At 43.8% G+C, this 11,809-nt stretch overlaps 1 protein-coding gene across 1 annotated transcript in view; it reads right to left on the bottom strand.

Annotated features, from left to right (window-relative positions):
• Positions 1-2,623: 2,623 nt before the first annotated feature.
• The window catches only part of LOC106806985 (guanine nucleotide-binding protein G(s) subunit alpha-like), a 35,671-nt gene continuing 26,485 nt past the window's right edge, over positions 2,624-11,809 (bottom strand). The window contains exons 6-11 of the mRNA XM_014809181.1: positions 9,585-9,639; positions 9,232-9,305; positions 8,826-9,005; positions 8,334-8,464; positions 4,973-5,040; positions 2,624-3,851 (exon numbers count right to left, since the gene is read on the bottom strand). Coding sequence (XP_014664667.1) covers positions 3,705-3,851; positions 4,973-5,040; positions 8,334-8,464; positions 8,826-9,005; positions 9,232-9,305; positions 9,585-9,639 — 655 coding nt within the window. The 3' untranslated portion in view covers positions 2,624-3,704. The remainder of the gene's footprint in view (positions 3,852-4,972; positions 5,041-8,333; positions 8,465-8,825; positions 9,006-9,231; positions 9,306-9,584; positions 9,640-11,809) is intronic.

Here is an 11,809-nt window from a genome sequence, read left to right as displayed (position 1 = left end):
CAAACCCTGACCTATCAAAATTACTGGTTTGTAACAGTTGACCAGGAGTTGGTCATCCATTGAAACGCAGACCAAAAATTTGTACTAACACGAATCAAGAAATTGATAGAACTTCATAAAATACTAAAACGTTGATTTCTTCATTAAAATTGCACTGTTATTCCATGGCTGGACATATTAACATTAGAAGTGCACTACAAACACGGCAAAAATTGGGCACTACATACATCACTACTAATCCAGATAATCAACCGCATCAATCGTCCCAGAAAACTGTACAGACTCTAGGTTGCACTACACTCTGAATAAAAGCGTGCCAAATATCAAACATCAGAATCATATACGCACTGATGCACAACCACGTCGTGAAATTAAAGTTGATTTCGCTGCGACAAAACGCAGCGCCCAATGAGCGACAGATCACAGGGTTGATGAAACACACGTGTGACACAGAAATCAAACAAACAACAGAACAGAAAAACACGTGCTAGAGGAATTTCCATGTAGACAATTTATTAACATAATTTTGTCACACGCTCGCTCTATTAAAGGTTACTCCTACTAACGTCGACACACCAATGTAAAACGATTTAGTGAAGTGTCAGTTTGCAAGTAAAAAATGCCGATTTCGTTCAAGCTGCGGCAAGTGCACGCAGACACGACTAACCTATCACAAATTCAATGATCAGGTACCTACAATAACAGTAGTAATCTACTAAGGTGGCAGGTAGCAGTACATCGTAGATTCGCTGCTTGTAACTGCTAATGCGGTATCGTGCAAATGTGATGAGACAAATTGCGGCGTGTCAAGTTGTGAGAACAAACGCTAACCGTTTTGGTCGTCCCAACAACATAATCTCAACATTCTCTGGCACAGAAAGAAATCTTACTGTTACAGGGAAATGTTGCACGTGCTCTGGCACGCAGAGCGCGAGCACGTGCCATTTCATCATTTGCTCGTGGGTACAGGATGCAAGTATGCCAGCTTGTCCTGTCCTGCCAACATATCCGGCCCTCCAGCAATTCCTGTTCTGCCAGCTTGTTCCGCCCTGCCAAACTGTCATATCTAACAGTAGCAGCTGTGACTAACTCGCCAGCATTGTGGCCGTTCACTTGAGAGGTACCCACTCGCGATGAAATATTGCAATGTTGTGACAAGCAGCTGACAAACGCGAGCAGCAAAGGCATATATTTGCGTAGCGACGGCAATAGTTTATCATTGCGCAAGTCGCTGCACAAATCAAAGTTAAGAAAAGTTCAACGTTACCGGTCAGTTAAATCTTCGGGACTGTGGTGCCACCTATTGGCGTCAATATTCTAAACGCATGTCAATGTTTCATAGGCAATCCATAAACCGAGCCCAAGCTTCTACAGTATACCGTTCTATAATGACCTAAACAGGTGTAACATGAAATAATGGATCTTATCACTTAAAACAACTTTCTTGCCACAATAAATCTAAAAATTATTAACATACATGCATCTGTAAAGATACCAATCACTAAAACCATGAACTTTGAGATGAGACCCAATAATAATGGAAACCACATCAGGTTTGTGCCTTGGTTTGACCTGTCTTTGATTAATGCCATTTGACATAACGTGCTAAAACAACACCAAAGCCAAATGCCAAGCCAATACCCGCAGTCCATCAAATTTATAGCCCCTTTGAAAACCATTACCCTTTCATAGCCAGAATTTCTCGAAAACCAAGTCTGTTGTCAGATAAAGCGAGAATACAGATTAAATATACAAGCATTAAGGAGCTATTTAAATTCTTCCACTAGAATAACAATGACACACAAAAAGGAGAAAAAATATTCAAAAATTCTTCCGTCTGTTCTCCTGTGTGTAAAAATGAACGAGGATCATCAGAGCAGGCAGCATTGCAGACAGATTCGGGAAAATTCATCAAGCTTCTCTCAGGTTGAAAACCTGCTATTAATTAACATATCCTCCTAAACTGAACGTTGAATCTAAAACATCTTGTCGCTGATCTTGTGATTACAAAGACCTTTGACTCTTGAAAAAATCGAAACAGACTATATTTGCGATCCTATCCATCCCGCAATATTAATCACGCAATATACTCAATGTTCACCTATATTAATATAATATATGATAATAAATATTATGATATAGCTACTATATATATATATATAATAATATATATATATATATATATATATATATATATATGATAGGGAACACTGGGCGCTGCTGCTGCCCCCATCATGGCCACCACTGCAGTGAAATAAGCTACAAGGTACCATCACAACCATAATGCAATGCTGCCTCATGTATCAAGACAAAACCTAGCGCATCGGGTGCAAGTACGTCCAGCTGGTAGGGAAGCACAGAGCAATATTAAAAGTCCAAAACAACCACGTCCAATGCAATAGAAGCCAATGGTGGGCTGGACGAATCATTAGAATAGCCAATGCAGCGATCAATCCATATTGTGGATGGCATCGAGAGAGAGTGAGGGAGAGAAAGTAAGAAAGTAGAGAGATAGATTGATATTGAGAGAGGGAGAGGAGAGAAAACAGAGAGAGAGAGGGAGGAGAGAAAACAGAAAGAGAGAGAGAGAGAGAGAGAGAGAGAGAGAGAGAGAGAGAGAGAGAGAGAGAGGGAGAGAAAGATAAATAACAGGGTAGGGAGGGATAGGAAAGAAGGGAGGGACCCCCCCCCACACCAGTTAGATCAAGAGACTCGAGCGTAAAATGAACCGAAGAAAAGAGAATGGTTTATAAGACACCTAACACACCGATCAAAACTATCCACAACTTGATTGTACACGAGCCTCAGATCCAAACCATCCCATAGTCATCTCCCTCAGACCCTCTCCTGCCTGCCTAACTGCGTGGATGATACATGCTCCAAATAAAGTAAAGGGTTAAGGCTTGGAAACCTGGGACAATGAACTGCGATTGTGTAATCGGTGGACCAGGGAGGGTATGTCCCCAGCCCACCTTACACGGGACGTGACACTACAAGCTAGGTGACAGTTGACACTACATACTGCTTAAGCAAGCACGTGAATGATCACTGATCGGCACGCTGCAAGCCATCGAAGATTTTCTGGTCTTCCCGCGCGACGGAAAGTCGCGATTACCCCGTGCGGAGGCGATCAAATTGCAACCCAGCATAGGGCGCCACCTGGTGGACAACCCTGTCACCACACAGCTGCACATTCACAATCGCAGCCATAGCGAGCTTCAGACTACATCTATAAACCTACAGATCGCACTACGATACAGCAGCAGCGCAACTCTGGGGGCATGCCGATTATAACCAACGCTCTGGTGGTAATCGTGGCAACAACTTCCCAGCAAACGACGCATGCTAAACAAAACGATGGGACACAGTAGCTGTACAAAACACATACCGGGTTTAAAGCATCGTAACAAAAATGATTATACCTAAGACTAGACCTCAATACCTCACTGACCGCCTCGGCAAAGAACAAGTACAAAACGCACCAGTGAAACGCGGCCGAGCCTTCGCCCCTTCTCGCACCGTGAGGGCGCCACGCTGCCGTTCTCTTAACCCCTCGACCTCCCCAAGGAAAACAAGCGCCGCGCGCGCGGTGCAGTGCGTGTGAAGAAGAGGGAGGCGGCAGGCGTCGGTGGCGAACGTGGTTGTCATAGCACAGTGGATGATGAAGATATCACGACGGCTGTGGTGTGACGTCACGGCTGGCATCACAACAGCTCGTACTGCCGCAGGTGGATACGCTGGATGATGTCGCGGCAGTCGTTGAACACCCGCCGGATGTTCTCCGTGTCGACCGCGCACGTGAAGTGCGGGTAGCAGTAATGCTTGCCGTCCCCGCTCGCCGTGCTGATCCTCTGTCAGGGGAAACGAGGAGAAGCGCGAGTGAGAGATGCACCTACACACCAGGCCCGTAGCCAGCTTTATATTGGGGGGGGGGGGTTCGTTTTTCAATGTTGGCAATTTGCTGCGCAGGGGCGTGTACAGGATTTGTACCGCAGGGGGGGGGGGTCTAACCGTAACCCAAATTTGCGAGGCACGCGAAGGGAGGGTCTGGCCCTCCCCCAAATTTTTTTTAAAAATTAGACGCCCCTCAGATGCGTTTTCTGCGCGAGCAAGGGGGGGTCCGGACTCCCTGGACCCCCCCCTGTACACGCCCCTGCTCGGCGCGAAGGCGCCAGGCGAGGGAGCCAAGCGACCAAGCGGGGGGAGGGTGTGGGAGGGGGGTGTTCACTGTTCATCCTCCCGCACGATGGAGATTTTGCAATTATTACACTAAAATGGAGCGACCTGAGGTGAAATTCTTTTTTTTGCTTGGGGGGGGGTTCGTTCGAACCCCCGACCCCACCTGGCTACGGGCCTGTACACACTATACACTATGCATATACGTCCACATTAATGGGCAGCATTGCATATATATATATAAATATTAAATATATATACATATTATATATTTACGCATTTACATAATACATTTATATATATGTATAATATATAATTTATATATATATATGCATTTATATATATGCCATAAGGAAGACTGAAAACATGTATGCACGGACATGTACGATGGTGTGTTTAAATGATAGAATGAACATGCACACATCATGACACACAAACGCACGCACGCACGCATGCACGCACGCACGCATGCACGCACGCACGCACGCACACACGTACTCACATACACACACGCACACAACAAACCCACAGGCACATTGCCTACACGCATCAACAATAAAACATTTACATTTACGAAGGCAATACGAGGGCAAATAATCAAACAGTGTAATGCATCTTCTTGGTAGAAAAGAGCAAGTTCAACTTTAGCTATGTTTACCTCTCACAAATATCATATAAGTTTTAAACACTTACTGATATATGCATAGCAAAAATACACGTTCTAATTTACCTATTCTGTATATTGCAAGTCGTCGCACGAATTCACGTAAAGCACGATTGCGTAAACACATCTTACCAAGAATTCATCACGAATAAAGTATTTGGCTCTGACAACAGCAGGGTATTCCCCCGGCTCGGCAGTTGCTGAAAGATGCAAGATTCATGAAGATTAGTCAACTTAATTACATAATATGCAAAGATGATTTAGTTAGTATTCGGTTTTTTACATGAAATTGTAACACTGATGTAACACAGTCACTGCATTGCGTGGACACCGTATCTCAAGACAAACAAGAGACGAAATGCTCAATATCTGCACTTCATGTTCCACACACCCCTAGTAAGAAGCTATTTCTGGCAGAAACCTATATTTAGAAGGTGTAATTTGTATATTTTCATAAAACTATATTGAATTTTAATGGAATAATGTTCTTATATGGAGTATATCATATTCGTCTTGTACAGCATGTCTGATAGCAGCAATCAATTGGATGAATCTATAATTTTTTTAAGTCATCGAACCTGATTTTTAATTTAACGATATAACGCAATCCTAGCAATTCAGTTGGTCAGGGAGTTGCTAGTTCATGATGCACACGAGAGCATGCCACTAATACCTGACTATCACATGACACACACGATCACGCTAAAAATCGCCTAGTGTACGCAATCAGATAAATCCAGAGCAAAATCGTCTAAACTAGAGGCATTTCCTCCACCAACAAACTTGGCTTATACGTTAAACACGGAACTGAATCACTAGAGTAGACAGGGATTATAAACGGGCACATTCCCCACATGATGTCAATTAGGCCTATGGGCCAAATCCCTCTTACCACGCCGCAGAATAGAATAAGAATCCCAAAATAGCGCTAGACTGTTGGAAATAACTTTCAGCACTGTATTCTAAGCCGCGGCTAATCTATTTTGGGGGCTACGTTCAAACCGCAATTAGAACTACCTTAGGGGCTGAAATAAAAGCAATGGGGGATAAAACTTTGGATTCAATGACACGGAAATAGATCGAAGCTGCATCATTTAGCACTGTTCTACGGCTATGTTCAAAATAAAGATGCAAACGAAACATATATCGAACTGGTGATTTAAGCTCAGGTGTTAGCATGCAAGAACCAGAGAGACCGGGTACAAGATGGCGTTGCGCAAAAGATGCGTTGTTCCCCGACCGCCGAAAGCGGTTAAGCCGCGCACTTCCGCAGGACTGGGCGCACGCGACCGCGGGGTGTTGTATGTAGCATCTCGCGCTCCCCGCTATACGAATTCGCGCGCCGAAGGAAGGCGGGCGCGCGAATGCGTATAGCGGGTAGCCTAACATCGCGCAGTTTTCGGGACACGTACATCGGCTCGGCTACATCGGCTTTGGAGGGGTGCCTTTCCGATTATAGATTGACACGCGTTTGTACATCCTCGCCGTCGTACCGTCACCTGCCGTATTTTCGTACCTTATCTGGCGTTCTCCCACTCTCTTTCTCTCTTTCTCGCACTCCCCACGGTCTGTCTCTCTCTCTCTCTCTCTCTCTCGCTCGCTCCGCCGCCACGGGTTAATAAGGTATCTATATACATGCATCAATGCTGCCGCAGCCAGGCACACAAGCATGCACTTGCAGCGTTTCAATAAAATGTAATGCTAAATAAATACAAAATCTATTTACTACGAAAGTCACCGCGGCGCAAAAACTCCCCGAGCCAGGTTTGTTGGATATAGCATTTCGACCGTGCCCGGCCGCCACGTGAGCGCGGGGGAGGAGGGAGGCTGGAATGTCGCGCTCCGCCGTCTTCGTAAAAACATGTGCATATATATATTTGTGTGTCAGTGTGGTGGCGTATTGTAGGATTAGCTACGTGTAAAAACTGCCACGGCCACGCCAGCACGTGCTCGCACGACGTGCCGACGCCACGGGCAGCGCGGGGTCAAGAGGTTGATAAAAACCTCGCACGTACGGAGCCAGGCTGAAATGTCGGTTGGATTGCGCCCAGTTTTCGCGGAGTGCGTTTTCAGACCCCTGTCTCAGATATCTGTCTAAGCGGACAAAAAGGGGGCGGCGTATTCGCGTTGGGACGCGGCTTTGCCGCGAGCTGTGCGCTGCGCGCAAAAACCAGGGCCGCAAGTCCGTCTAGCAATTCTGAATAAACGTGTCAATGACATTATAGCTCACCTTGGGTGTGATAGAAGAGGGAGATGATATTGAAAACTTGGTAAGTGTTTCATTTATGACGGACCGAAATGTGATCAAATGTCCTTACTCCCCGTTTTATACTAATAGAAATCCACTGTTTTATTCAGGGTTAGTTCTGATGCGAAAATAAATGTTTCACATCTGAAAGTCTGAAATCTGGGCGAGAGATGGCGCTACGCCTAAATGATCGCCATTTTGGTTTTCGATTATCGCGCAAATAAAAGCAATAAACTATTCCAGTCAAATTACTGTAACGAAAAATCTAAAACACAATATTACACGTAGGTATGATTAGGTAGGTAAGTAAATTTAACAAAATCGAATGAATCTAGATAGCCATTTTGATTTTTGCCAAAAAGTGGGCATGGCTCAAAAGTTAGGTCGACTGGCGTGCTCCAAAATTTGCATAATTTAAAAAAAATATCAAAACCCCTGTGATATACTTTGGGGCCAGTCCTTATTCATTCACATTCCAAAAATGAGCAAAATCTGTTGAACCTGAACTGACTTATGGCCATTTCCATTTTTGCCAAAAAGTGGGCGTGGCTCGAAAGTAGGTCAACTGGTGTGCTCCAAAATAGGACGTTCACATCTCTCCCATAGGAGTAACAACTATATGCAATTTGAAACATGTGGGTCAAACGGTTCTCAAGTTATCGTTGACCGTAGCAAAATGTTGACGGACAGACGGACGTACGACGAACGACACCCCATGGCAATAGCTCATCTTGACGATGTCAATGTGAGCTAAAAATTTACAACAAACCCGCGACAAACTATAGGGGGGCAACGACAGCATATCGGACGGAACTGCGATTTGAAGTTGCATGCGGTGTGATCAAATGTGCCTTTTGACATTTTAGCAGTAACAAGATCTGGATGACAGGTCCACGGCAGTAAAGCCTAGCGCAGACCTGCGATTTTTGGTTGCTCGTCGCTGCAATCTGCAACCCCAAGCGATCGGCCGCGTGTGCCCACACACATGCAATTTCGAAGCAATTCTAGAGCTATTTGGGAGCGATTGGGAGCGACGAGTTGCTCAAAATCAAAACAGTTTGATTTCTCGCAACTCGTCGCAAGCAACCACAATCGCTACGAGTTGCAGTTGCACATTCCCGTAGATGTAGCGATTTCACAGCAATTTTTACAGCTATTATAGAATCGCTGTCGAGTTGCATGAAAAAGTCACAGGTCTGCACTAGGCTTAAGAAAGCTCCGTGACTAACAGGCATAGATGCTTACACTCAGGTGGCGTCTTGTAACTTATATACTCGGGAAAAAAGTCCTCGACCTTCGACTTTCCAGCCTTGACCTTTTCTGCTAGCAAGTCCTGCTTGTTGAGAAAAAGTATCACGGAAACAGTCCGCAGCCACCTGCAAGATAAACACTGCGGTGATAAGTAACTGTCACGAAACTGTGAGGATTGAAGAATCAGACCCACCCAACACGACTATTTATATTTATTTACCACAATGATGCTTTGACATGAAGAGTGATTACTGAATGAAGCAAGGAACATCACCGCAAGACAAACTTACACACGCGCGCACACACACGCACACACGCACGTGCACACGCACACGCACACGCACACGCACACGCACACGCACACGCACACGCACATGCACACGCACACACACACACGAACACACACACGTTCAGGCACATTCACACGCGCACACACACACGCACGCACGCACGCACGCACGCACGCACGCACACACACACACACACCTATTTATCCAGATGCTTTTGAAAAGATCGAGGGACTCCTTGAGCCGGTTGGTTTTCGAGTCCTCACGCAGAACCATATTGTAGCTACTGCAGGCTGTCACGAAGATGATGGCCGTCACATCGTTGAAACACTGGATCCACTTTCTCCTCTCATCGCGCTGTCCTCCCACGTCGAACATGCTGCAAGGACAAGACAGGTAGGTGTGAACATGTGGTGTGTGTATTAACATATTTGACTATACGGCCCGTAAGTTTTGCCAAGGACAACGCTGATTTCTGAAGGACAAACAAGCAGAATGTCCATCACACGTGAGCAGTGCGTGTGTTTACACGTGGGTCGAGTCTGTTTCTGAGACGCACGAGATTCCTGTCTCGCTGTTAACGGAACTAATCATCATGTACTCACTGAAAGTTAACTTTGTCTACTTGAAACCTAGTTTCGAAGATTCCTGACGTCAAAACACGACATCTTAGGATATCCTGCAATAGAGGCGAGAGCATGAGAAATGAACAATAACAGTCAAGCATGTATGTAGCCACGTCCGAATCTGATGGCCTACCTTCAAAGTTATACGTACACAGACGACGAGAAATACTACACAGGCAACTAATGTACATTCACCGAATAGCAAAGTGGAATGTTGAGGGCAAATGTGGAAGCGAATGATGTTGTGGGATGAGCAGGAGTAAGAATGATGAAGATTTTACTTGTATTATTAATCTTACACAGGTCTGCATGCCTCTTCATAAAGACCTTACCTGTTCAGTTGGCAAGTAGGTTGGTTCCTTAATGACATCGGTTTTGTCAAGAAAACTGTAACAAAAAACAGGCAAACTAATGATTTTTTGTTTGTGAGAGAAATTAGAATAAACTCAAGTACTAATGGAATTGAAAAGAACAATAAATGCAATCTAATCAAAACAAGAGGTGAAAATCAGACTTCTTTATTGAATGTCATCTAGCCTAATAGAAATATTGAATATGAAATCTATCTTTATTAACTATTAAATTATACACTACTTCAATCACTGACAATATGAATGCATTGCACCAGATGCTGCTGATATACTGCTTAGTATTGCTTTACCAAGAGCAAAAATACCAACAACATGCAGGTGTAGCTAGAGGAACACAAGGGTTCACCTGGCTAAAAAGAACAAAACGCAGTTTTTTTGGGGGTGGGAACACACTAAAGGTAGGGCTGTCAATATGCAATTTCAACACTTTAACTCAACTGTTACTGGCTTGTGTACAGCTCCTGATGCCAAACAGTGGCATACTTACTGCTCATGTACTAGCATTGCTCTTTTCTTACCCATGCCACCAATAAACATGGCTCAGGTAGCCAACTGCCTGCACTTGAAATAATTTACTACAAACTAAGGTGGTAAAATCAACTTGGCGTGATGCGTTTATCAAATTACTTCCTTTACGATAAATTGGATCTTCCTCATCCAAAAATAATTTCAATAGATGAACGTGTATTCTGCATAACTCTAAAAGCTTATTACCATCTTTATGACTCACACCCTGTCATGTGCAAGTTAGTCAGGGGGTGTGGTTTTGGAAGTGTTAGTTTGACCATCCTCACTACTTATGATGCGCATCACTTACTCTTACCATACTCATTTCTCACTGTCAGCAAGAACCTTTCAACCTTATATTGATACATATCAGGGGTTAATAATGACAAATTTGTCAGTATTCGACATTTTTGTCATTATTAACCCTTGATACACATATTTTACCAATGTACCATCCATGGTTCATACAGGACTGAAAAATTTTCAAGGACTTTTCAAAGACATTTTATCGGAAATTCAAGGACATTTTATCAGACATTTTATCGGAATTCATACACAGAACAAAACATACCTGGATTAATTTAATAATAACCCCATTCTTAATCACTGTCATCTCTAAAACTTACCTGGATCACATTAATAAACCCTTCTAAACACTGTCACTTCTACAACATACCTTGATTTACTGACTGATTTTAATGACTTACTGTAATTTGTGATCATAATTTAACTGTCTAACGTGTCTATAGCTTTTTAAGCTCATTTAACGCAATTTTTATTGAGATTTGCACATTATTGATAGTACAAAATTTCTTTTTATTACAGGCAAGGATTCTTTCCAAAAATTCAAGGACATTTTCATGAAATTCAAGGACTTTTCAAGCACAAAATCAACATTTACTGAATTCAAGGACATTTTCATGAAATTCAAGGACTTTTCAAGCACAAAATCAACATTTACTGAATTCAAGTACTTTTCAAGGACTCCCCTCAAATTCAAGGACTTTTCAAGGGCTGTGCGAACCATGCCATCATTAAAAATATAAATAGTGTAAATAAATAAATATAATTAAATACTATCAGGTGTGTTTATTCCGACTAATAAACCAGTCCGGCACACAGCAACAAATTGCAGATCAGATCAGTTTATGAGTATCATTGTATCAGGAGTGAATAATAATAGATTAGTAGCGATCTATTACTAGATTATAGATTATAGATTATAGATTATAGAAGACTAATACTGACTATAGATTACTAGATCTATTATTATTCACTCCTGATTGTATCAGCATTGTAGACTACGCAAGAAAGTGGGTGGTGACTGAGCCTCTATCTGTGTAGGGAAGCCGTCTCAAGGCTCATTTGCCGACAGGGTAAAGCTAAAGTGACGCACGCACGCACCGACGCATAAACACACACCTGCACGCACGCACGCGTAAACACACACATGCACGCACCCACGCATAAACACACGCACGCAGCCACGCATAAACACACGCACGCACGCACGCATAAACACACGCACGCAGCCACGCGTAAACACACACATGCACGCACCCACGCATAAACACACGCACGCAGCCACGCACGCACGCACGCACGCATAAACACACGCACGCAGCCACGCATAAACACGCGCACGCACGCAGCCACGCATAAATACACGCACGCACGCA

This window comes from Priapulus caudatus, unplaced genomic scaffold, assembly GCF_000485595.1.
Source record: "Priapulus caudatus unplaced genomic scaffold, Priapulus_caudatus-5.0.1 Scaffold188, whole genome shotgun sequence".
Classification (NCBI taxonomy): domain Eukaryota; kingdom Metazoa; phylum Priapulida; class Priapulimorpha; order Priapulimorphida; family Priapulidae; genus Priapulus; species Priapulus caudatus.
Note: the sequence above shows the minus strand (reverse complement) of the source record. Positions and strands in the feature narration are given on the sequence as shown.